This window comes from Zosterops lateralis (assembly GCF_965231275.1).
Source record: "Zosterops lateralis genome assembly, chromosome: 1".
Classification (NCBI taxonomy): Eukaryota; Metazoa; Chordata; class Aves; order Passeriformes; family Zosteropidae; genus Zosterops; species Zosterops lateralis.
The window spans coordinates 136,078,793-136,106,195 of record NC_139762.1 but is presented as its reverse complement, the minus strand read 5'-3'; the positions used below and the strand labels follow the sequence as shown (position 1 = coordinate 136,106,195).

General features: G+C 41.3%; 1 protein-coding gene across 2 annotated transcripts in view; it reads right to left on the bottom strand.

Annotated features, from left to right (window-relative positions):
- The window catches only part of AGO2 (argonaute RISC catalytic component 2), a 48,187-nt gene that overhangs the window by 12,713 nt on the left and 8,071 nt on the right, over positions 1–27,403 (bottom strand). The window contains exons 1-11 of one of the 2 annotated variants that reach the window (XM_083859556.1): positions 17,142–17,245; positions 16,683–16,965; positions 13,276–13,396; positions 7,291–7,472; positions 5,906–6,042; positions 5,638–5,772; positions 4,406–4,493; positions 3,574–3,721; positions 3,228–3,347; positions 2,970–3,092; positions 1,136–1,269 (exon numbers count right to left, since the gene is read on the bottom strand). In XM_083859556.1, coding sequence (XP_083715682.1) covers positions 1,136–1,269; positions 2,970–3,092; positions 3,228–3,347; positions 3,574–3,721; positions 4,406–4,493; positions 5,638–5,772; positions 5,906–6,042; positions 7,291–7,472; positions 13,276–13,380 — 1,172 coding nt within the window. In that variant the 5' untranslated portion in view covers positions 13,381–13,396; positions 16,683–16,965; positions 17,142–17,245. Of the gene's footprint in view, positions 1–1,135; positions 1,270–2,969; positions 3,093–3,227; positions 3,348–3,573; positions 3,722–4,405; positions 4,494–5,637; positions 5,773–5,905; positions 6,043–7,290; positions 7,473–13,275; positions 13,397–16,682; positions 16,966–17,141; positions 17,338–27,403 lie in introns of those variants that run through there. The other variant, XM_083859555.1, reaches the window with a different exon arrangement.

Here is a 27,403-nt window from a genome sequence, read left to right as displayed (position 1 = left end):
CAGCACTCGAGCTCCAACTTGCTCAACAAGATGTAACAAGAGACCACAAGATGGAATGGGATGCAGACATTTTCCTGGCATGAAGCAATGTCCTTTCATGGTAAACACAAACTCATTCTAAGCCATCCAAATAATTTTATTTTGGCTCATTACGTTGAAGACTTCTGAAGATTTCTCAAAACTGAGTAACTTGGCTTACACAGCATTTCCACTAGAAAAAACATCCTGGAAGGGAAAGTTCTCTGGCAGCCCAGTTCTTGACATGTGCCTGGAGAGAATAAGTCCCTCCCCTCCTCACACAATGGGCAGTAAAAAGATTCCCACTGCTTGCTCATCACTTGTTAGGGAAAAATTCCCAAGCTGTTTGGCAAATCATCTGAAGGAACACTGCCATGGCAATGCCACTGGTGTGAGCAATCCCTGCTCTGCATTCACCTCCCAGAGAGCAGCTGAATCACTGCCAGGACAGCTCCACAGCCTGCACTTGTCCATGCATGAAGGGAAAGCAGCTGCATGAGAAAGGAGGGATCAGACATTGACCTGGGCCTGCACACCTTCCCTGAGCCAATGGCAGATGTCACTGTAACAACAGCCTTTGAACAACCATGTCCCATCCAAAGACAAACCGAACATGAAAGTTTCATTCAAACACTTGAAGTCAGTAGGACAACCAGTCCTATTCATCTGGCAAATAGAGCAACTTGCACATTCCAGAAACTCTGAAGAGGAAAAGGCTTTGGACAAAAAAGTTCCTTTTAAATAAATTCTGCATTAATAAATCTACTCCATATAACCAGGAAGGGAACCTAAGAGAACACACATGTTAGCTGTCACTCTTCAGAAACACATAGTGATAAAGACCTATTATTACATAATTTCAGTTATCTTAAACTCTGTCCTAATGCCTCACTAGTCAGAAACCTGCCATAAAGCATAAATGGCTTTTGTTAAGTCAGATTTGGAGGATTTCCTGATGCTGGCATTGAAATCAGACTGGCATCATTCAAAACACAAAGAGACAGATGTATTGCCATGTGTTAAACAATTTAAACAAAAATATGTTCTTAATAAAAGTGAAATCATGGCATTTGCATCCTTAATAAATTATAAAAACCACCTTACACAACACACTTACTTAAGATGAACTTCAGTGCACTGACGCTGGGGAGCAAAGCAGGCAATTGCCCAAACCTTGATTTCAATCCCAGTGTGAAATTGTTTATTTCTCATGTCCCAGACACCTTGCACTGGTGTAGCAATTGCTTTATTCTGGAAGTGGAAGGCAAAAATTAAACATTAATGCAAGGCTTGATTGATGCTAAACCAAAATTAGCTTTGCTTCTATTTCCCTCCAACTGGCAGGTGATTTATACCCTCGGGTAGTTCTCTCCCCTGCACAAACATCCATCCTATCTTATAATAATCATTTTATCACTGTAGCAAGACAGCTTCTTAGCCAGGTGAAAAATAAAGCTCACATTGTTCATTTTTATTGTTGATCATTGCTTTTGGTTGTATTTATTAGCAGCAAACAGAAATTATATTTGAAAAGTAAGATTCATGCTTGGTAGGGAATGTTAACAAGAACCTACATTTCTACAGTGACTTTACAACTGCTCAGTGAACTTTCCAAGGAAAAGTTCATTTAAGTACTACGGATATTTTATGCATTGCTAAGTAGAGGCAAATAGTGGTTCAATGTCACTCACACAACTCCAGAAAAAATGAGAACAAGCTGAGAAAGGTGATCAGTTATTCAACTTGAACCTGCCCAACACTTTTATTTCTCCCACCAAGCAGATATTACTGGGATGGATTATCTAGAGGACAAGGGATGTAATAAAGCAGCTAAAGTAATTTTGGTGATGTCAATTACCTTAATAAATACTGATAGATGCTTAAGACAAGTTACCATGATGTTTTCCTTCTCACCTAGCAGCAACAACTAAATCTTCTGGGCATTTTTCAGGCCACACACATGAATTTGACAATGGATTTTTTGCAGAGTTGTGTGTGCTGAAGGAAGTACCTCCCCCACTATGACTTTCCAACATTTATCTGCCATTAAGCTCCCCCAGTCTGCTGGTGCCAGAATAGTTCATGAAAGCAGTCCCCTAAATCAGGGCCAGGCCTGGGGTACCTTGACCTGCCAGTGAAGGGAGGTTTGAGCTACTTTGCCTGAGGCACTAAAGAACTATAGGCAGAAAACTCAAGATCCTCTCCCATTGTGGGTTTGGAGGCACCAGTCTGTTGTGCACAGGGACAGAATTATATTCAGCTGGCAATGCAACATCTGAAGAGGTTCATCAAAAGCCTTCACAAATGAAGTTATCCCACCCAGCTATTAAAGCTTTTATCTTGTTGCAAGTCCCAGTATATAACTGATGGAAAATCCTGTTTCTCAAGGTTTTTTAAAAGGATATCACAGGAGAAAGATTATGTCAGAAAGGCCATCTGAAAAGCCACAGTAAAATAAAAACCCGTGGGTAAATATTCCAAACAGGAAGAGATCACTGGGGAAATCCATGCTGATAGAGATGACACCTCAAGACAGGTGCCCTATGCACAGTTGCTCCACCCAGAATATTCAAAAACAACCAGTAGTTCAGGAATATTTCAGTATATTTTCAAATATATATATATATATATATATACAGTGATAATTTAAATGGTCTTTGTTCTTCTCCATACGCATTGATTTGAACTACTATTTAGAGGCTGTTTCTTGCAACACACAATGGAAGAGTGTTTGAGGCAAAAAAGGACATTTTTAACCCAGTTTTACTTTCAGAAATAAAACAGCAGTTGAGAGAGATGCAAACTGGCCAATACATTTATGAACTTTGAGAACCTAAATTTAAATACTGAACAACACACCTGTGACAGCTCTCTCACTGCACACAACAATTAATTTAAAATAAGCACATTACAGAGGCCATGACAGTGTGTACAGAACCCACTGGACATACCCTGCCTCCATAGAGGATTGAGGGAGGTTGGAGGACTCTGCCAGTCACATCTGTCATTTCATCCTTGACCATTATCCCAAATTCTCGGACATAAGGGTCGGTGTTAAAACTTGCGCTCCGCATCTGAAATGATAAAAAATGTATTAAACCAAGCTCAGAATCTGTGTGCAGTGCACAAACACATCAGCCAGCACCTGCTCAGGGTGAGCAAAATTAAGCCCATTCCTACAGCTGCCTCACATTTGACACAACACTTACCAATTTGCTGATCTCTTCCTGCCGGTCTGGGGCTGATCTGGCAGTGGCTCGAATCATAGTGGAAGTTTGATTGTCAGTGAGTTTCTTTATGCATCTTTGTCCTGCCACTATGTTGCACACCTGAAATTTCCCCATAGAAAGATAATTAAACACAGTCCAACTGGTTTTTTTTGGCTCATGGCTTTTCTTTCACTGATGCACTACAGAATTTCTCAAAATCTGGCTGCTCAGAAAACAGTTTGCCAACATTGGAACCCTTTTTCCCTCTGACCACCTTCCCCCATCCCCAAAATATAGAATTCTCTATGAATTTACAAAATATAAAATTCTCTAAGAGTGTACTTGCCTCCAGTGGAAGGTATGTGTGTTTCTGCTCCTGTCCAACTTGTAAACATGGAAGGTGAGGGTAGCGTAAAACTAATTTATGCCTGTCCTTAAAATACTGAGCTACAGTGCATTCAACTGTTTGTCCATTCTCCTGCTGAAGTGGGAATCTGTTGGAAAGCAAATATGGAAAGCGGCTACTACTTCATGCAAAATGCTTCCCCCACAGCTCCTCACTACACTTCGTGGCACAAGTTAAGCTTATTGAAGGAGGATGAAACAAAACCCAAATGATTAAACACCAGATTCAGATACTGATCAGTTATCTTCTTGTAAAAAGCTGGTATCAGTTTTGTTCCTTATACTACTTCCTTAAAAATGGGCACTACTATCTCCATATTCAAGTTATCTGCAAATCTCTGGTTAGTAGTTAAAAAGAAACTGGTTTTTTTCCAGAGGAAAAAGAGATTGCAAATAAGCAACATCAGGAAGCTGATCCCAACTGGCACTACTTTTCCACTGCACTTATGGGAAACATTGGGTTACAAATAGGACACCCTGTCCAATTTTAAAGACATCCATAAATAACAGAAAAAAAAAAACCCAACCCAAACAAAAAGAACCTCCCAGATCTAAAACAGTGCAATTGGTTCAAATGCCATGACACTCATTATAGTATAAAAATAGAACTAAAAGAACAGCAAAATTGGGAAAATACTTTGAGGTATATTTAAGGGCATTAACCAAAGAAAGCAGCATTTTTCAAGGCAATTTTTCCCATCTCAGTAAGGCAGGAGAGATATTTTTCCAGCCTGAGACCAAACATATGCTTAAAAAGCAGAAAAAGAGTTTACGTTTGGTGACTTGCTGGTCGTCTGGTGACATTGCACACTCTGTACTTCCTCTTCATTTGTCCACAGTGTGTTATCTCCACCTTCAGACCTAAAAATTGGACAGCACAAATCACCCTTTCTCCAAAATCAAGGTGTCAGCCCTAAACTGCTACACGAGACCAGCTAAACAGGGTAATAAAGCCATTCTATTTAGCCCCAAAGGGTAGCCCAGACAGAACTCAAAAAGCAATTGACAGGCTTGAAATTCGAAACTCCTGAGCATCAGCCAAAGTTCAACACAGAATTTCAGAGACAAGGTGAAGTCCCAAAGCCCCCAGAGCTCACTGAAGACGCTGAACACATTCTGCAAATTCCAGTTCTGTATCTCTGAGGAAGCCCAGGATGGGGAAAGGACAAAAAGGGCACACAAGCTCCTTGAAACAAAACCCCTTATTTATACTTTCTGTCTAAACATACAGGATCTGTAAGACCTCCAGCTCTTACAGCCCAGCCTCAGCTAATGAACTGGGGGTGTGGGTGGAGTGGAATCCCCAAACAGCCCCTCTAGGGCTCATGGGAATGAGGCCATGGTGAAGCAATCAGTGCCTGATTATCCTTTCAAATCATTTCCAACCAGTGCAAACTCAGGATTTATTCAAACTTTCCTTGCTAAAACTTCTAGTTGGGCAAAGATAATTTTGTGGATGCTTTGTGGAAATACAAAAGGAAGGTGCAGGATGGATTTATGGATTTATTCTTTTTAAAGGTGCTTGCTTTCTGCCAAGAGTATCAGGAAGGAAGGATCTCCATTTTGCAGAAGAAGCCTGCAGTGAACAAAACCAGTAAGATTTCTTCCTCCTGCTCTCTTTGATTCAGTCACTACACACTAGAATAACTGCTATTTACTTCCAGGAGAGTATATGCAGGACAGATTCCTAAGTGTGCAAAAACACACAGCTAAATTATTAGTAAAATCTGAAATATTAAACACCTGACATCAGTAATTGGAAAAATTTAAGATTGGGTAATTAAAAAAACATAAAATCCCAGTCTTTGTACATATTTAGAAATCATCAGATTAAGAACTAGAATATTTTTGTCATGAAACTGGGATCGGTAATACTAACAGGTTTCAGCAGCAAAAAATATGAAATTTTTGTCTCCCAATAAGACAACTGCTGTAGAAAATATTTAAAACATATAATGGCAACATATCAGACAGAATAAAGCAGCTGTATATAGTTTCTTATTACCTTTTATTTCTTTGGTAAACTTTACCCTTTGGGAATCTGTCAGTGGTTTTTGTTGTTCTTCAATACTTTTGAAGTCCAGAACTTCACAGACAAACTCAATAACTGGCTGTGCTTTGTAAAATGCAGTTGCAGACACTGCAGACAAAAACATTAATTTTCTGTTACAACAACACAGAGGAAATTCTTAGGAAACCCAATAAATGGAACTGAATTTTTGTCTTTCCATTAAGGAGCAAGAAGAAACAATAAAATACTTCCTGGTACCTACCATCAATATTTAACATCATTTTCCATAATGAAGGTCTGACTGACTGATGGAAGCCAAACCAAACTTCTCTGCCACCACCCAAAGGATTTGAGCACCCTTCTGATGCTGTAAAGAAAGATCTCCCCACAGGAGTATACCTGCAAGAAAGCAAATAAATTCACATCAGAAAACTAAAGCAAAAATTTCAATAAAGCCATAACTAATGCAAATTCCTTTTCACAAAAGCACAGAAACATCAATGCTTAAAATTACCAATAATATGAGATTCCTTACAAGACTCAGGTTACACCTCCCAAAACCCAGTAAGAAACTGGCTACTATTCAAGTTTAAATTTATTTTCAGTATATTCATTAATGTATCTACTAATTCCAACAAAAAAATCATTAATAATCTTTATTTGTATTCTATTAAAACTTCACCTGTGCCTCCCTAAGAAAATAATTAAGTCTCTGCTATTAAAACTGCAATGTAACAATCTCTCCCCACACTCTGAATTATAGACATTATATGAAGGTAAATAAATGATCTAACAAATATTTCTGATCTTTCATCTTGATAATTAAGTACTGCAAACTTAATAATAGCAAACAAATCATACCCAGGGCCAACGTCTTCCTCTGAACAAAGGTATCTGACATTCTGGGCTGTTTTCTGTGTTGTAAAACCTGATTAAAGTAATTTTACTTTTCTTTATCCTAAATTTGAGGATAAAGTCAATGCACTATAAGGCTATTTAAAGTCATTTACATATATTTAACTCATATTACCTGTTTAAAGCTTCAATATGGGAAAGTTAAGCCCTACCAAACTTTGTTCTTTGCTTTCTAATTGAATTTAATTTGCACAGTGGTCTTAAGTGACTTGTGTCACAGCAGCAGAATTAAGCCCAGTATCTCTTGGGTATGACTGAAAATGCTGTAGGTCCCACTTAAAAAAGAAACAAATAATATTCAAGGGGTTTTTTCCTATCAAAATAGCCACTCTGGGTGACACTAATTCCCCCCTAGCACCATAACCTTTATACAGAATTGGCAATAAACATCTGGCCAAGGACACACAGGAACAGGGTAAGAAGTTGTTTAAAATCCACCCCTCCACATCTACTAACCTCCCAACGCTTCCCACTCAGGGAGGGCTTCCTTCTCCACGGCTACAGAGGAAAGAGTGGGGTGGCAGAGCCCCCCTGACCTGAGAGCACAAACATGGGGCCAGCCTGAGACTTCTGGGGAGAGGCTGGAGGCTCTGAATCCCACTGGGAGAGCAGGAAAGCGCCAATGGCCTCCTGCCTGAGCCTGCCATTGCCACACAGCCACGACTGTGGCTGGGCTGGGGGAGCAAAGACTGCCCAAAGAGCCACCAAAGCACCCCAAGGGCTTCCCCTCACCTCATGGAAGGCAAGTGCCTCATCACCACATCCAGGGCCTGGATGGTCTCAAAGGGGACACTGGGCAGCCGGCCAGAAAGAGCATCATGTAAAGCCTGCAGACTCACACAGGACATCCACTTTATTGCCACCTTAAATATCCTGTCCTTGCCTTCTCCTGGCAGCGTCACCTCCAGCTCCACCTGCAACAATGCCAAACAACAAACCAAGATGATTCTTTCCATTGAAAAGGGGGGAAATCAGAAGGGACAACGGATTCCTCTGAACAGCACCACGAGGCATGGGAGGAGACAAAAAGCAAGGATGAAGCAACAGCACACATTACATACAGCCTCATTTTACAGCTCCATCTTCCTAAAGAGGTATTTCAGAAGCCTGGAGTGCCTCCCAGCTGGCATCCATCTCCTCTGTGAGGCAACACTGGAATCTGGAGGCGCTTGTACCAACAGGGAGGTCTCGGCAAAGATCCCATAACCTCATTTCAGATCCCTGACACATCCCAGTGTGTTCCCTGTGTGATCCCAAACACATCCCAGTGTGTGTTCCCTGTGTGATCCCCAACACATCCCAGTGTGTGTTCCCTGTGTGACCCTCGACATATCTCAGTGTGTGTTCCCTGTGTGACCCTCGACATATCCCAGTGTGTTCCCTATGTGATCCCCAACACATCCCATCACTGTCAGCTCCTGTGTACCTGAAATAAAGCAGGGGGTGTCACCACCTGCCAAGATTCATGAATTTCTGGTATTTGCTCTCAAGAGCACCAGAGTGCCTGACATACTATTGCTGCCGACACAGTTCAAACAAGAGAAGAAAAGAGTTTTAAAAGAGAGGGGAGAAAAAGAAATCATCAATCATCCAAACAAAACTAAAAACCCACAAAAGCCACCAAGCCAAAACTCATCAAGTAAGAAAAGAAAGAATAAACTACAGGCCCCAAGCACCAGTGATGGTGTCAGGGGTGACTACAAGAAGTAACAAGATCAGAGTATCCTTTGTGCTGAATGCAAACAAAAATGTTGCATTTTCCCCTGCTAGGGAGCTTGCATTTAAATATAAAAGGCATACACTTAACTGTAATTGGCAAAAATAATAGGTGGCTAACAGCAAACTGGTATCTGCCAGCATCTGGTCTCTTGCAGCCATTTGCTTCTTTGGTCCAAAAATAGGAAGGAAATATAAAACACAAATAAGAAGCCTTCCCGTGTGCCCCCAAAAACGAGTTGACCATTTACAGCAGGCACACAGAATTAATATTACAGCTGAATCTCTCCTCCAGCACAAACATCACTCCCCAGGGAGACTCGAACAGAGGAAGGAGCTGCACAGCTGTGGGAGAGCAATGGGAACTCAGTCTAATCCTGAGGTCACTGCTGGGAGTCTGGCCCAGAAGGTCACCCCTGCAGAAAGCTGTGCAAAGAAAGGGACAGGTCTTCAGCTCACACAGGCTGGAAGCTTTCCATGAAGTCTTTTTTTCCACCACACCATCACAAAGTCCTCAACTTGCATCTCATTTACAGCAGATGGAAGATGTCTGTCAGACCTGACCTGCATTTTCCTTTAATCCTCTACTCCAAATCAAGTTTCAGAATTCCCCCTTGAGCAACCTGGTCTAGTGGAAGGTGTCCCAGCCCAGGGCAGGAACTTGGACCAGGATGGGCTTTAAGGTCCCTTCCCTCTCAAGCCACTCTGCACTTATTCCCAATATTGCTAATACACAATTCATCTGATTATTGAACACTTTGGTGCCCTTAATAATAATAAAAATAATAATAATTTTACTTTTTATCCTCTCCTGGCATCAATTTACAAAACGCCTTCACCATGATGAAATGGGAGATGAAGAGCAACATGTGTTGCATTACCCTTGTCCCTGGTGGAAATAAATGCCCAGGACTGAAGAATTTCTATTCCATGTGCCCAACTGCAAATACCAGTAAAAGTTAGCAGAGTTGTGACTGAATTTGGCTCAAAACAGTTTTTCCTGCTGGGTTTAACTACAAATGAGTTGAATTAGGAGTCATTGCTTAAATAAGTAAGGTTTAAATAGAACTTTCCTGTAGTTTTTTTTTGTTTTCTTTTTAATTAAATATCTCGCCCTATTGAAAAAATTAATGAAAATATAAAAGAATGTCCTTAATCCACATCCCACATCCAAAAGTTCACATATACTTTTAGGCACTGCTAATCAGAATTTTTCCTCTCTCAGGAATATTTTAGTTATCCTACTCTCTACTTTTGAGGACAAATGAACATACTCATGTTTGGCAAAGTAAGCAAAATATGAAAAAATTAGGACAAAGTAGTTTTAAATGAGAATTTTACTATGTCCTTTACTATTAGGGATAAATCCTAAAGCAAAATACAAGACTTGTTTAATTCTCTATCCTCAAATAAGGAAAAAAAATGTTTACAATGTCAGGATGCTACCTGATTGAGGCACTGCTAAATTGCAACAAAGTTGACAATTTTACAACTAAGGGAGCTAAATGAAAGGGCTTTTACTGTAAAGAAGTGAAAAATCATTAAGCCTGTAGAAAAAATTCAAAACTGTTTTTAAAAAGAATAGGTCTTGAAGCTGATGTGGTCTGAATGACTCACACCAATCTGCATTATCACTGTTCCAAAAAAATAGAGATTAAACCTGACTGTGTGTTTCTGAGGAATTCTTAGTATTTCTTCCTCTCCATAAAATAAATGCAACATCCCATGATTATTTTACCATGCTCTGAGCATACAATGTACCTTTTCTCCACTAATCCTAGAGCTTTTCCTTCCCAGGGATTTGGAGGAAAACAGATTAACAACAAACTGTGGCTGAAGGAAAGAGCTCTGCTTCTGTCATGTGCAGAGTCTTTAGCAGAACCTCAGAAAGGCAAAGTCAGAGGAGCAAGTTTGGGGCCACAGACAGAATTAACATTTTCCTTCTGGAAAGGGGAACAGCAGCAGGATTTCTGTATCAAACTGCTGCTCTGTTCCTTTGTAATTACTGTTTTTCTAATAAATGACTAATGAAGATGTAGGTTAAGATACATCAGTTGCTTTTGAAACTTGCTAGGTTAGAAAACTTCCAAGTTCAGGTAAAATTAAATTCCAGCTTTTAACTGTAGAAGAATATCTTAGGGAAATACCCAAGTAAAGCAGGAATTGAATACAAAGCTGCTGTAAGAGGTGACTTGGGTTTGCTGTGTAGAACCTACAAGAAAAGAGACTTTTAATCTCTTCCTAATTTGACAGTGTCCTAAACACTTCTTTCTTCTCAATGTGTACAAGTAAAAACTAAGAAAATATCATGTTAATATTGACATATTCCATATTTGTTCTAAAAGGTCTAAATAAAATGAAGAAATTGAAGACTAAAAATAAGGTACACTAAGGAAGGAATGAAACCAGATTTGATAACCACAAAAGCCAAGCAGAAAAGTATTTATATAAAAAGACAAAGTTATAAAAGAAGCAGAGCTGCCAGCAAGGACAAAAAAAACAAACAACCAAAAAACACAAAAAACCCACAAGGCCAGAACAACCACTACCAACAAGAGATGAGGACAGAGTGCATTAATTAACTTAAAAGAGCAACAGGAGGGGGAAAAACCTTGGCAATTTGTTGTCAGCCGTCTGTTTAGCATCAGTTTTTCCACTACCAATGCATACTGCAAGTGAATTAAGATCTTCCACGTAGATTAATCATGGTACGTTCATGAATCTTTTCAATATGATCCTAAATGTAATCAGATGTGCAGTGAACTAGCTGCATGTTATGTACAGAACAGTCAAAAAGAAAAAAAAAAACACTTAAGAAACCTAATCTAATTATGCTGGAGGAAAGTCCTAATACCTACAAGCTTTATAGTGGTTTAAATCATACTTAAACCAATTTAGCAGCATGTAAAAATTTCCTTCATTAAACTAAATTTCCCCATGTCTGATTTAAACCAGCTAAAGATTTATCTCTATTAGCTCTTTCCTCCAGGGTAGCGTTAATACACGTAGAGCAGAACAACTGACAAAGCCCTATAACCATGGGAAACAGAGGGAAAATAGGAGTTTATTAAAAGTGAGCCTAGATGTGAGCCATAGACAAAACCACCTGAGACAACCTCGTGCTAAACTCCACTACAAACACTCCTCAGTGACCACCCGTTCCAAATGATGACTGTTCTGGCAAGATTGGCAGTGGATGAGATGATTTCTTGGATGAGATGTTCCTTCTTGTGCCTGCTGACCAAACAGGACTCCATTCCTGATGTTTTGGACTTTAAAGCCCACATAAACTAAATTATACATGGTAAAACTGAAGTGCAGAGACAGTCTGGCAGCAGGAAATGCTCTTGATGCCCCAATTCCTTTGTGTCCGTGCAAATGAACATTGTAACCTACACCAGGGAAAAAGCTGACTTGAAAGATTTTGTTAACTCTGTCCCACTCAAAAAAATAGTTATCAGAGCAAGGAGGGTCAACTTGCATCTCATAAAGTCGCATTAGACCTGAGGATTAATTTAATCCCTGTTTATCATGTATAAATAAACCACTTCTTATTCACCTTTACTTATTAAATGCAGAACTTCAGAATTGTCATAACATACATTGTCACTCATCCACTTCCAAAGTATTATAAGACAACTCTGCACATATCCAGAGTTGTTTAAAACCTTAAGAGACTCTCACAAAGTATCCTTTCACCTTTGGAAAAATATTTTGCAGTCTCATGTGCCAGATCTGTAGGAACTGTAATATTGTATGTGAAAGCAAGGGGGGAAAAACCCACTAAGACTTTTAATGATTCCTTTACAGTTTTCCCAGACATTACCTTACCAGTTAATGAAAAGTAATTAACACTGGAGTAAAGACTGACCTTTACTGTATGGCATTCACTTAGATTGGGAGAAAATAAAAATTACACATCTGAGATTAAGAACTTGATTCAGGTAGAACTATTAACTATGTCAACCACTGCACAGGCATCCAACATGAGACAGCAAACGACAGCCTGAACTGTTCTGTAGCTGCTGAATTTCAGAGGGTCTGAATGTGTCCCAGTTTCCACATTTCTGTGTATTTCTCTTCCCCCTTATGTTTTATTTTTGTCTACTTAGGTTGTAATCAACTCCTATGAGACAGAAGAGTCCTCCCCTGTAACTGAGTGTGCTGTAACTGTGCACCCCCAGCAGAAGGGGACTGCTGCAGTACCAATAACGATTGTGCCCTCCCTCAGGGACTCCCCTAAACCAAAAGAAGGCACAGAAAGTTCAATTTGGTATTAGATAACATGCACAGGCTAAATAATTTTCTAAGGCTTGTGTGTCAGCATGTCCCAACAGAGCCCCTTCCACTCCAGCAGTCAACGGGCAGAGGAGCAGCCACAAGCGGAGCCCAAAGATGTCACCACCCCACCGGGAGCTGGCAAACACAACCGAGTCCTCTCCAGCTGCCCTGGGGCAAAGATTGCAGATGATTGTTACCTGTGCAGTGTAAATTAATTTGGCTCTCAGTGATCAAGGATTAGGGAGGAGTGGTACCAACACAGGCAACAGAGAGATGGAGGAGCTTCTTTCAGCTACTGATAGTGAGAATAAGCTTAGAGTGGGCCTTGAGGAGATTAGCGAGGTGACACAACAGCTCCTTGCTGCCCAGAGCAGTTATTTGCCCTCCTTTCTCCCACACTCAGCTGTGCTCTCCTTTTTTCCCTAGTGCCACTCTGGAGATTGTCTGCTGTCTGGGGCAGCTGATCCAGCCCCTTAAAGTAGCAGAAACCACACCAGTGGGGAAAATTGGTGAGGGAGGAATGAAGGGATATAGAACAGATACAACAAGAAGCTCACACTTGTGTCCTGGCAAAGCACAACCTGAGCAGAGTGGCAACAATAGAGACATCTATTCCAGAAATAGAAAATCAGAAAGAGAAAATCAGTTTCTATTAGTTATTAGAAATATTCGGCAAATACCATGTTAAAATCTCCAGAAATTTTTCTATTTAAAACTTACTTTATCTCTCCCAATGGGAAGTGGCATAGCTGTATAAAGGTTTTTTCTTCCATCAAACACTGGTTTGCGATCCCCAAAAATCTGGGTTTTAAAGTGCTGAACCATATGCTCCACTATTTCTCTGAAAATGCAAAAAAGATTAAGTTAATCCAACTTTTTACTTTGAATTTAAAGTAGCAGATGAGTACTAACACTAATATTTACCAACAGAGGCATTAGGTAAATGAAAGGGTTGTTAACTCCTGTCTATTAAAAGCAAGATTTGTTTGACTGATCTGAACTGAAAGCAACCTTTCCACAGACTGAAGTGTTTTCTTGAAACTGCTGTTTTTAGGGTTTTTTGGGGTTTGCTTTGCTTCCTCTTTTCTGTGACTACTGGAAGTGGTGAAGTGAAAGCTCACACTCCCTCAAGCTCAAAGCAAGAGGTGTGTGGTAGATCCTGGGGCGTCAGCTCCCCTGTCCTACAGCCCTTTCTGCAGAGGACCCTGGACCAAAAGCTCAGCAGCCTGAGAAGTTTTTAAAAGTATCATTATCCCAGCTTACAGTCCCAGTTGTCAGGACAGCAGTTTATGCCAACAATGAGAGCAAAACATTTTGCAGCTCTCTGAGAAAAATGGTTTTTAAATCCTTTTTTTTCATGCACACAATAAAGTTGGGATCCATCCAACAAGAGTGCATATGTGCATTCAGTGGAGCTGTGAATATTAAAAGTACACATTAATTTAAGAGTAGCTGGAATTAGGTTCCATTTTTGTATGAATGGGGAAACCACTCACACAGCTCTTGTCAAACCACAGCGTTTACACACTGGTCATCCCAAGCAGCTCAGCAGTCAGTGAGAGGTCAGCTGGAATAATTACACTCTTTGATGCCAAAGGCCTTTTGGTCCCAATGTCCCAGAGAGACATCCTTCAGTCTACCTGTAATACCCAAAATCCATCAGCAGGCTGCAATCTTAACACACAGTCAGGGGCAAAAGGGCATTAAGAGGTTAAAGTGACACAGAAAAGAAACCACAGCTCCTCCAGCACTGCTGACAATCAGCAGCTCTCAGATGCTGCAGGTTCATGCACCCTGACTTGGCAAGGTAATTAACCCAGCACTCAGGCTCAGGTAGGTATCACAGTGCTGCAAAATCTGAAATGAAACTAAACTTATTTAAGAAAAGAATTAAGATTGTTTTAATTGGCAATTTCTTTGCTGTGTCCCAGGGTTTACCTTAAAATATGATGTGGCCACTGAAAGAAAATGATCTCCTACAAAGCATCAATCAAACCTGACCCAATAATATCTGCCTCAGGTCTGCAGGGTCTGACTGAACAAGTGTGTAACTGGGAGGGTGGGAGGAAGGAGGTATTTTTCAACTTGAGTTTAAGATTGAGCATGGAAACACCACACTCCTTCCTGAGCAGGTTCTTCTGATTGTAAACTGCTTTATATAAAAAATGAACACTTCCACTTAATTAATGTTTTCAAGTTTCAAACCATATCCACAATTAGCAATGGTGCTTCTCAGCTGTGGGTGGAGACATTTTTATGAAAAATAAGCTATTTTCTCCATGCAGAGTTAAAAGAAGAATTATTTACCACTTCACTAACTTCAGCCCTTTGGGATGACTGTTCTACCAAGCTCATACAAGTTCACCAAGAACACTGGGCTGGAAACTGCAGACAGAGCTCACCTTGCACAAATCCTCAAAAATTAAACTGAAATCACTCCCAGTGCCAAACCAAATTCACATTGCCCACTCTACCTGTCCAGCTACCCAAACAGATCTGGCCTTTCTGCCACACGTACAGAATTGTAGCCAGACTGTATTAATTCAGGAGCACCTTGTCCCAGCTGTGTGTTTTCCAGTCCTGCTCTAGCTCATGTCTCAGTGTGGAACTTGCATGTAAAGGGGATACACCCTGCAGTGGGGTCTGCAGGGTCACAGTATCAGCTGGAGTAAAACTGAAGAACAAAGCTGACACAGATGAGGGAGTACAGCAAAAAATAAAACCTCGCTCTCTCCTTTCTAGAGGTTGTGTCATATAAAGCAATGATAAAAACTACTTACTAAATACATGTCAATTGTAAAGCCAAAATACTAGAAACCTGTAAAAAACCATCATTCAGAATTGGATTACAAGTGCATCCTGCATAATCCTATATATATATATGTATATTTGCACACACAGAAATAGGACAAAAAGGTCACAGCTCACAAAAACCCAGGTGCAGGTGAGTACAGGTACATCTACAGTAAGCACTCAAAAGAAATAAAACACACTTCAGTATGTGAATCCAAATTGTATTCCTACCACAGTGCACTGAGAAACACCCACCACACCACTGCAGAATGCATCCATGGCATCACTGCTTATTGCAAAAGGCATTTCATGTGTGCAGATCTCTATCTGCTCCTGTCACAAGAGGAGTGACTAACCTGACCAAGCAGATCAGTTCATTAGCTGGCACTGGAGGAAGAATTTGCTACTGAATAGAATTTGCCTTTCCAGTGAGAAAAACTGCTTTAGGTGTTGTGGCAAGCACCCCCACACTGGAGTGTAAAGGAGGTGCTGACACAGAAAACACACTTGAGCTGAGCAGCACTTGGCTCCCAGAGGAGCTGCAGAGGCAATATGGATCAGGCAGCAGCAGCTGGGCAGAGCTGCAGTGGTGGCAGGGGTAGCAGTTAAGGAAAGCAAAGCTCTCACAGCTCCCCTTATGAAAGAAGGGACTGCTCCGAGTGTTTTGCAGTGCTCCAATGCAGGGAAAGCATCTCAGTGACATCAGCAGCTACCCTTGGGCAAGAAGAGAGTTCAGCTTCATACACTTAACAACGTTTGCTTTTAAAATTAACCTCAGCTCTTGACTAGCTGAAAAATTAAACATAAAATAAATCACAAGAGGAAGAAAAACCAAACAACAGGGCAGCAAAGCACAGTGATGCTGCTGTGTGAAAACACTATCATTACCAACTCCTTGGTGTAACAATGGAGAATGCCCTCAGGTTAATTAATTCACACTAGGAAATCTGTGGCTTTCAGGTGGCTTTTTTGACTCCACACTGTTTATTTTCATGACTGCATATTCCACCCATGTGACCTTTTTTAACAAAGAAAAGCTTTGCTCTTGAATATATAAACAGGCCATTCCAATCCTTTACAGTCAAGGTGTAGTTATGATGATGACACTTGTGGTTTCCAGTCGATGCCAAGTCTCATTCTCAAGTTTCACTTCTGGCAGTGCCGCTTCTTTTTCAAGTCAATGAAGCTGCACACTCCAACAGGGCACAGGTGCCAAATGCAAGACCTGGCTGCTTGTTTCCCTGGACAGCTGAGCCGTGTTTGCACCTTGCTAGCTGTTTCAGGAGCATAGTTTTCCGTTATATAGCATCTACTGATGAAGGATAATTTCTTACCTGCTTCAGTAACTCCATAATCCTCTCCCACAAACAAATGGGTTTTGCCTCCTCTCGTGAGCAGGGAAAGGTGGGAAAACAAGCTGGTGGCACCAGCTCAGAAAGGAGCTGCAGGGCTTCAGCCGATTACACTCCAGTATTTAACCAGGCAATAATAAATCATTTTTATCAAGTTTGTTTTACTGACACAGCTTCAACAGAGCTAATACAGCTTATCCACCTGCTACCAGTGGCTTCAATCAGCAGCATCTTAAGATTCTGACAAAATCAATCCAACCAAAGACTTGGAGGAAAAAAACAAAAAAGATATGCATATCATGTTAATGGAAGTGATCAGTACAATCCCTGATTAAAGCCAAACACATCTTTCCAGACATCAGTGAGGGCACCTGGCTTCAGCTTTTTCAAAGAAAAACAAGACTGCAAAAAAAACTGAGGAAAAGCAAAGTGCCATGTTACCTGTTAACTCTTCTAGGACATTTTTCTGGCTTTATATCCAATTCATAATGGTAGATATCTATTTTAGGAATGTCCATTTCAAAGAAGTTGGCCTGCAGTTTGATTGTTCTCCCAGAAGTGCCAAAATCTGGTCGAGGAGGAGGTTTAAAGGCATATCCCTGTATTGGTGGTGGCAACGGGGGAGGAGGTGTAAGCACTGCAAGAGAGAGAAAACACAACTCAGCCATCAGCTGTCCCAAATTGACATTTCAGCAAATTTACAGGCTATTGGACCAGTGAAGCCCAGCACATTTAAAGCATGACTTTTTAAACAACATTAAAAATTTTTAAAAAGCCCAAACCCTGCTTCCAGGAGACCATTAATCTTTTTTTCTCTTTCTCATGCTGGTTCATAATTTATTGTATTTCCTAGCCCCAATTACTGGGAAAAAAAAAAAATCAGTTGCATTTTCCTATACCACAAGTCAGCTGGGTGGGAATTTCACAGGCCAAGAGGAAGCCAAAGAACCAAGACCTTCCTTGCAGGGAAGAATCTTCATTTTCAAACAGATCTAACCACATTTATTTGAGCAAACACCTATAAAATGGAGTTTCCACCACTTTCCTCCATGCTGCAGCTCTCTGCAAAATCCTGTATTAGAACTAAACTATATCCTACTGCTTCCTTCACACAGAAAACAGAGCAAATACTCCACTGCTGCTGTGCTCAGTTCTTGAGCTCAAACATCAGCTGTTGCTCAAAGTGAAGCAGAAGCACAATGGCTGCTTGCTGTTGTTTCAATCCAGGAAAGTCCACTAAAAATCCACAGAGAACTGTGTAAAGTGACAGCTTGGGTATTCAAAACTCCTGCAGCCTCAGTGCTCAGGTGTTCTGTGCTCTGGAGCAACAACAACTTGCAGCAAAATCTTCACATGTGAAATAACCCAGGAGGTTTCTCATTACTTATGTAAGAATCCAGGTGTGGTTTCCTAAGATTATCAAATTCAGTTCCCTGCTAGCACCAGAAACAATTCACATCCCTTCATTACCAAATCAGTTACCACTTTTCCACCTTGCCTTTCTCTACTGGAAAGCTGTTCCAGACCTGTGATGCTCTAGTGCTCAGAAAATGTCCTTCCATTTTTATTTATTTGTTGGCAGGCTATATTTGGTGGCCTTCATATGGAGTACTCCTGACTGTACTTCTGGATTTAAACCAAATATCCATTTAATACTAAATTCGAGTCTATACTCCTTCTGTTTGTCCCTGCTCATAAATCAGGATTCATCAATCTCATCCTTCCAGTGATTCTTCCTGGAGAAGACGAAGTGATAACCACACTGGGGCTTCCATCTCTCTAGTGAAAAAGACAGATTAAGGAGCCCTAGACTGCTTTTGCCTGCTGTACCACTGCCTTGTAAAGGCCATCCAGTGACCACTCAGGGCATGAGCACCCATTTCAGTTGCTTATGATCATCTCCCAACTCCCTATTCACTCCCAGCTATATTGTCTTTAATATATCTACTTTTCTAATCCATATCTATTAACCTGCTTCTTTCTGAATGATGCTCAGATTCTCCTTTTTCTGATAATGCCTTCTACAGCTCCATGACATTTCACATACTTATTCCTAACATTTATGCAGAGTTTGCTAATGAAATAATAAGACCATTCCCAAAATTAGTAGCATCTATTCCCCACTTTACCCCTCAACACTTCCCAAGGCCAGTTTCCCACTCATGAGTATCTCCCTGTCCTGAGTTGCAGTGTAGTACGATGTACACAAAGTATTTATTCTATCACCATCTTCATGAACTTTTGAAACCAGGTGGGGCAGTGTTTTCCCAAGCCCCTGCCTCTTCTGCTCATGGCCCATCAGTGCCTTGCCCATGACTCACAGGTAACTCCCTCCAGGAGTTATCTCTGTTTAATGGGCCAGCAAGGACCCACTTCACACTCCTCATCCCATTGTGAGATGCTCTGCCCAGGGGGAGGAGCCAAACAGTCTCACCTGGATATAAGCTGGTATGTGGGACAGTGCAAGCAGCACTTACCCACTGGATTCCCAGAGGAGCAGAGCTACCAGACCTTTCTACAGGATCACTGCTTCAGGGAGACCATCTCATCTGGACTGCTTCCACTATCCTGCTCAGGTTGTATTCTGACTCTGCCAGTGGTCCTTTGTGTTATCGCATTTATTTTATTTTTACCTTTTTCGTATTAGATTATATTTCTGACTTGGAGCCTCTCACTCATTTTGCTTTCAAACCATGACACTCCCTATTTTTACCACCTTATTAACAGTCAGCACCAATTTCCCCATGCACCAAATTCTTATTCAGATTTGACACTAGGAAAATGATAGAGGGTTTTGTTATTATTTTTTGAAAATCTTGTTTCTGATCTTGTCTCCCAAACATATTCTACAGCACCCACCCTTTTAATTCAGGGTACTGAAATCCAATTTCCTTTTTTCCCCTTCCTTTTATAAGCATTGCTATTAAAGACTGTGGTTCTCCAACAGTAATTTAATTGATACATTAAAGTCACTGCTTGCTGAAGATCTGCATTTCCATAATCTAAAACTTCATGTTTCAGTACTTCAGTTTTGCCTTCAATGGCAAGATAGCGATTTTAATTTGAGTATTATTCATCCACACTGCTTCTGCAGTGTCAACAGCTGCTCTGAAGAATGGAGCCAGATATCACCTCAGCTCTTATCTGTAACCCACTCCTGCTGCCTCTGCATCTGACCTCACCCACCTCCATCCCTCCAGGCAAGACAAAGCAGCCAGCTCACTGATTCTGCTCAACCTTTGCCTTTTTATTTTTTATTAATTCCTACACATCCTGACTTCTGAGACATCAATTTTCATCTTCCCCCAACACTTCCAGGCCCTCTGTTGACTTCACGTTTTTCTGATGGTGATTAAGCCGCTCAGGTGGCCCTGCAGTCACCACATCCCCCTGGCTGGTGTGACAAACTCACACTGTCTGTGTCATTCGGTGGAAAGAATCCTCTGGACACCTAACGAAGTTTATTGAGAGCATTTTCACTACGGCTGGGAAGTAACAGAAAAAACACTCCCACAAGTATTTGCACTTGCAATACACCAAAGGTTTCTGTGATCCTCCTCCAAATCTGATCAGGAGGATGAGCACAAAGCAGCCACCTCTACTCCTCCAGAATGCTGTTTGCCATCGCTTCTACCCCCCACTCCCACCAAAATCTTAAAATAATCTGTCTACCATATACATTTTCATTGACTCTGCTGCTGAATCCTTTACAGATCACCACTGCACACATTTTTATTTCCATCTTTCCATAACAGAACATTCTCATTTGAAATTTATGTCCTAGTCATTAACTTAATTCAGTGATTTTTGTGTATTTCCATGATTCCCATAACACCACCCATTATTTTAATTTTCTGTCCAGGCTCCTGTATTTTAACAGTTCCGTTTCTTGTTATCCACACTCTGCATTCCACATTCCCTTACCACTATTACCTGGCCAACTGTTATCAATATATTGATTTCCCCTCTCCTTCCTGATGATTTTTATGCCTTCTAACACTTCTGTATCTACTGCCACACGCTAATTCCACTGCCCTTCCTCTTCTCTGCCAGATTTGGTACATCATGACTAATTCTCAAAATGACAAAAATATTAAACTTAAAAATTGGAAGTATAAAGAGAAGCACGATGGAAGGGGACACACAACCCCACAAGCCATGCTGCCAAATTAAGTAATCCTGTTATTAAGCAATACATCTTCCCTCTGTTTTAAAATGGGTTTGTTCAGAGCTTCCCAGGGGCGTAGCAAAGCCCTGTCTGTAAGTGCTCAGGGATTAACACGAACACACATTGCTCAACAACACCACTGGAGTTTTAGTGACAAACAGTGAATAAAAGTGAGGGTTCAGCTCCATTTTTGAGAATAGGATGAAATGCTGAGAGACTCCTGGGGAAAGATGTGAAGGCAGTTTTATAACCTGCATTACTCAGAGAGATAAAAAAACACCAAGCTGCCCAGAAAGCAGGACCGCTGCCACCCTCCATTTAATCTTAAACAGTTTTTTTTTTTTTCAATTATTTGGGTTTTACGATCCAATTTAAGAAAAGAAAAAAAAAAAAAAAAAGAAAAAAAGAAAAAAAAAAAAAAAAAAAAGGTGGGGGGAAGCTATTTCTGGCTCAACTCCCAAGGCAAAACTTATTTAGGGCAGGGTGTTGCTTCAAGGAGATAAGTAGTGTTTATTAAACAGCAGCAGTGACCCGATAAGGGCTCAACCTACATTTCTGCCGCCTGAAACAGACACGGATGTGTCAACTACAGCACTCAGGGATGGGAACTGAACACCAGGGGAGAAAAACTAAATACTGCAACCACTGAGCTGAATTCACTTCTTGGATTCCTGCCTCACATTAAGAAAGCAAAAATCAAAACTATCTTGTGTAGAACTTATTACAGCAAGCAAGCTATGAAGGGTAGAATCACAAAATACTGGATTTGGTGCTGACAGAACAGAGAAATAAGGCTTGACCTCCTATCAAAACATGACAGAAGCCTTCAGCCTTGATCAGGAGGTACAATTGCTGCATTCAAAGAGATTCAACCAACCTGCTCAAACACTCCTGCAGAATTCCCATCACTCACCCACTTTTAAATGTGACAGAAGCTGTATCAATACAGGAATATTTTCCTTAGTGCCAAGGTTCCTACTAGGAAGCCTTTGCAGCCTGGTGAGGTGTATTAGAGAGCATAGCACTGGACATCTGAGCTGGAAGTGATGCCCTGCCCAAGGAAACCTGCCAAAATTCATGCAGAGACGCCTTCATGGACACAGATGCTGCTTCTGGAGGCAGTATTTCAAAGCTTTGGAAAAGCTACATGCATTCCTGGATTTTACTTTTAAAGTGCTGTCAAGGAAAGAAGGGATTAGGAAAAAGATGAAAGACTAATAAACTGGAGCATCCCTGTGATAAGTGTTGGAAGCTCTTCACTCATTTGCCAGATGATAAAATGCATAATGAGAACATTTCAGCCTTGATATGATGATTGAGACCATCAAGAGCCCCATTTTCAAGGTGTAAATTAAGGTGAGCTGGGTGTGGAACAATGAGGAGCCCATATGCTGCTGTCTTTAGGCTTTTATCAGGAAAGAAATCAGACTTCCTATTATAATTCATCCCATCTACATAAACTAAATGTTCATAGCTACCAATCTTAAAAGCAGCAATTTCTACAAAAAAAAAATCTGGAAAAGACAGATCTCAGAAAAATAACAGTCTTGTGGCAGTTTTATGAAATAAAATTAGCAATCAAGCAAAATTACTCTGTCAAAAGACGGGGGGGAAAGGTGGTGGTAGAGGAAAGCTGGATAATCACAGAAATGCTGTGTTAGTAGAAATAATTTTTGCTAATTGAAAACTATTTGCAAGTACAAGGCTGGCTGCTCTTATTCCTGCACATTAGTGAGGATCAAAATCAGAGATAAAAGTGACTCAGGGAGTGAGTAGGCCAAGACACTCCTAGTCTATAAAAGGTGTGAATGAGCCACACACTTTGACAAGCTTCTACTCCAAACCCCACACAATTATGCAATGATGGTTTTTCAGGACCGTGTGCTCCACAAACATTTCCCAGACTTGGAGCATTCACTTCTTTTGTCCTTCACCATTTTTTAAAGCTTAACTGCTGGCCTGCTCAGCATGCTGGAAGTGCTGCCAGTCAGCATTAAACTTGCACACTGGAGATTTTTTAGCAAAGAATTATGCAATTTTAAAGTGCAGTCAGAGGCCTAATGAGTTACTAAATAAGAAGGGGACAAACGAGTTGCATGGAAGGGCTTGTCGACACAGGAAATCATCTGAGCATAATTGCACCAGTGCAATTATATCAATAAGTTTCCTTGTGTGGCAAGTCCCAACTCATCTTTAATAATCAGGTGATGTTTTCACAACTCTCAGTAGGTTTTAGCATTGGGCTACGTCTGCCAAGGGGAAGACTCTCGAAAACCATTTTTCTAAAAATATATAATCTCTAAATGAAACTAAAGTGAAGGAAGCTTTATTTGAAAGCACCACTTTGGGTTAAGGTGTCCAATATCAGGTAATGGGGCTGCTCTTCCAGATCATCACTAAAGGTGTTTTAGGTACAACCACTGTGCACATTCACTGCTGCCTCCAGGTCAGCCACTGATGCCATCACACAGATCCAGTGAGGATGCAATCTTTGCTCCTTGGGCAAAAAAAGGGGATTTAATAACTTGTCCTCAACTACTGAGCACCTATTTTGCCTCCAGAACTGCAGGAAATAAATAAATGAGAAATGTGTTCATCACGATCAGGTTAAAAAGAGCCAAGACTGGCAAAGGAACAGCCTCCAGCAGCTGCTGCAGAGGAGCAGAGGATCGTGAGCACAGAATAACACAGGTGGGAAGAGACCAGGCTGAGCTGTCAAGTTTTGAATATCTTAAAGGACAGAAGTTTCCACAACACCTCCACCCCCATGGTAAAATAAACTTGCCTTCTACTCAACTGGAGTTTGCTGTGCTCCAGCTTCTGCCCTGTTTTGGTGCACCTACCACAAGTCTGGCTCTGTCTGCTCCAAAGGGTCCCCTGAGCCAGTTGGAGAAGCTGGAAGAGCCCCCCCTTCCCCTCCTCGTCCTAAGGCTCAACACACCTGATTCCCCTCACCTCTCCCGGTGTGCCACCTGCTCCTTCCCCCTGTGCCCTGTCACAGGGCTTGCAAAAGGGTCATGCCCCCTTCTGGAAGTGCTCTTTGAAGTGAGAGAAAAGGAGACTTGGAGAGGAGACACCCCATACCAGGGGAAACAGGACTTCCACAAACAGTTAAATAACTACCAGTAATAGAGGGAGTTCAGAAAGAATGTGGAAAATACCCAGTAAAGATCCTTGACTGGATCTGTGCAGAGCTTTTATGTATTTCAGTCACACATACACAGTCAGAGCAAGAAAAAAACCAAGGGATTTCAGCCTTTTCTTTTTAGGACCCAACTATAGAAAAACTTGGGGCCATCTTCAAGTTCTGTGTAACTTCTGGCTGTTAAGAGCCGTTAGGGAACGATAGGAGAGAGGCTGGCAGTGTTCTCTGTGAGATAAGGGAAACCCAAAGCTGCAACTCCTAGTCCCTTGATATTTGGGGGGCAGAGGAATCTATATAGAACCTGTAAGTCTGCTGCTTATGAAGGATGTTTTAGAGCATGGAAACCAGAAGCTCTTCAGTCAAGCTATAAAGTTCTTGATTAGATGATGCACAACAAAAATAAAATGTTACAGACTTATCTATTAATCTCCAAGACTTCAACAAACCACAAGGACAGCAGAGGAGATGATGTAATCAGATTTTCAGTTATCATTTTTGACAAAACCTCTTTCTAAAGGTTCTTCTGGTCTCTCAGTGGGCAGCTACCACACTTTCTAACCACAGGTCATTGCACATGCCAAGGTGGACTACAAAAAAAAACGGATGAGCAAAAATGAACAAGCTGTCCTCGTATTTGGTCATATTTTAAGTCCCTTGCATGACTACTGAGATGTTTGATGCAACTCTGCCAGATTGTATCCAATTTCTTAGTGCTGTAATATGAAACCAAATACCTCAACAGAGAGTGTAAGTGCCAGATAAACAGCAATGCCTTCATAACTGTAATCTCATTATGTTCAGTAGACTACTCCAAACATCATTTTATTGAATAATTGTCACTTCCTGTGAAAGAATTCAAGCAAGATTAACTCTCAAGTCAACCCTTTTACCTACTGAAAGATGTCCCTGCCCATGGCAGACAGGTTGGACAGGATGGTATTTAAAGGTCCTACACAACCCAACCCATTCTATGATGATTTTGCCTGGAATAAAGAGTCAGTTACAGATCTGCAGCTCCCTTGGTTACCCTGATGTCTTTTTGACCTCTGTAAGATACAGACATGATTCTTCAGAGAGCCAGGAGTGATGTGATCCACGGAGACCAGAATCACTCCCAGACACCAACGGTGTGAGCTGCAGTCACAGATCAAAGGGAGAAGTGAAACATCAACCCAGCTTGCTTTTAAGTCAGGACCATACTTCAAAGAATATGTAAGAACAAAAGAACTGAAGAGGAAGAGATCAAGGCTCCAGCAGAAAGAAGCAGACAAGAAACTAAGAAGGGTTCTTTCCAGCCCACAGGCTGCTTCTGGATAATGTCAACTAGCAAAGGACAACAAGTGTTAGTACTTTGCTTTCCTCCCACATTCTCCTTGCAGCCTTGACCTTCAAAGTCAGCCTCCAAATTTTTGAATACCAACAAGCTGCTTCTCACCACGTACAAGTGGGGTGGGCAGGGGCAGAGCACCACTGGAGTGCCCAAAATGCAGAACTTCCATCCTCAGTGCTCACAAACCAGGTGCCTTAACCAATCCCATGGAATTTTACCAAGTCTTCCCACAACCCTTCTGAAGGGCCACAGAGAAATGCTCTTAATTACAAGCTGCAGTTTGAATTAAGTCACCCAAAGAGCGAGCCTCATCCAAACAATGGAGGGATGCTTACGGCTTACCCACAAGTCAGCAGCCCAGTTTGAAGTTAAATGTGAATTCAAAGCACAAAATAACTCCATCTTCAGACAAACCTCTACTCAATGAAGGGGGAAATAGAGAACATTCTTAGTGCTATTTATCACATTTGACCATCGTGATTCATTCCCTTTTCCATGCCTTGGAAAATGATGTTGAACTAATTCCAGATGTTTTTCCTAACCATTTGAAATACAGAATATAATGGTATTTTCTGCATTCATAAAGAGCAATGCCTCCATTCAATACAATCTCTGTTCTTTGCCATTTCAAAAGACCCAAAGTGAATAAACACATCTTTTAAGAGGAAAAAAAAAACCCTCAACCCACCTACTAGCACCTATTGCTCCCTTCAGGCTGCTTCTCCTCTAAAGAAGGTAAAACCAGAAATTTCACATTCACCATCCCACATTATGCTTCCCTTACCCCTTGTTTGCATTTAGGTTAGGAAAGTAAAGGGGCTCCCTCTCCTTCTGTACTACCTGGCACTTGGAACTGCACAGACGTGTAGGAAACGGCCTAACCCACCCTCCACTGTGTTTACCTGTTTTCCTTTTGTTCTGAGTCACTACAAGGCTGGTAACGCATGACTTCTTCATACATCAGGATTGACCTTCCCAAAAATTGTAACACACAGCCTGAAGTTTCCATCACTACTTGGTGTGAACATGAGACAGATAAGCAATTCCATTCAGAGCCCCAGTAAATCAGCTGCTGCCAGGTGCAGAGCTGAGCTCAGCCAGGGGTACACGGCCCCAGCCCCATTATCAGGTACTTCAACACCTCCTGCACACACCAGCTGCCATCACACAACGACAGGAGAACTGTACAGCTCACCTTGACACTCCATTACCTCCACACCTCAGGCTTTCAGAGATTTTTTTTTTCCTTCCTCAGAAATAGTAAGAGCTGGTCTCTGCATTACAGCCCACGAGTGGATGGTGGATAGATTAAACCCCCTGAACAAGAGCTGGAGTTCTCAGCAGTGTTGCTCTCCCAACACTTTTCCCTTCCCCTACCATCACACCCCATGCCTCTCCTGCATTTTTAGAGCCACCAGTGCCCACATGCACACCAGCTCCAGTGAATTAACGAGTTCTAGTGGCTCAGGCTCCATTCCATGGCCACTGGCATGGTTTTCCATGGTTTTCCTCACCAGCTGGGAACTGGTGCCACAGAGGGCCCAGATCCACGTTCCCTGTGCACAACTTAATGAAACACAGAAGTGATTTGTCCTCAGCTAACTAAAGAAAGAAGCCTGGATGGTTCTGCTTTCAGTTGTACCTTTGCAAGCACATTTCATACCCCCACAGACTTAGATTAGCAGCATTTTTGTGCAAAAACTAAAAATAAAAATTAAGTTGTCTTCATTCCTAAAAACTTTTTAATATACAAAACTCAACTTTAACTGAGCTGTAACTCAGAAGTAGTCATGTCTTCCCTGAAAAAAAAATTCTTTTCCCATACCCACACTAGATTAATCTACAAAGACATGAACACTCCCATGGTTCAGTTTCAGAACAGAAAAATTCCCAGTTAAGAGCTGAGGTTATGCTTTATTTTATCACTTCAGACAGTGAAAGCAGCTGTAGCAGCATCTTCAGCATGCAGTAGTATCTCCTGCGGTTTCCAGAGATAGGGCTGTGGTTTTCAGCATCACTGCAAAGAGGGCAAAATGCAGGTTCCTAATAGTGGAATAACT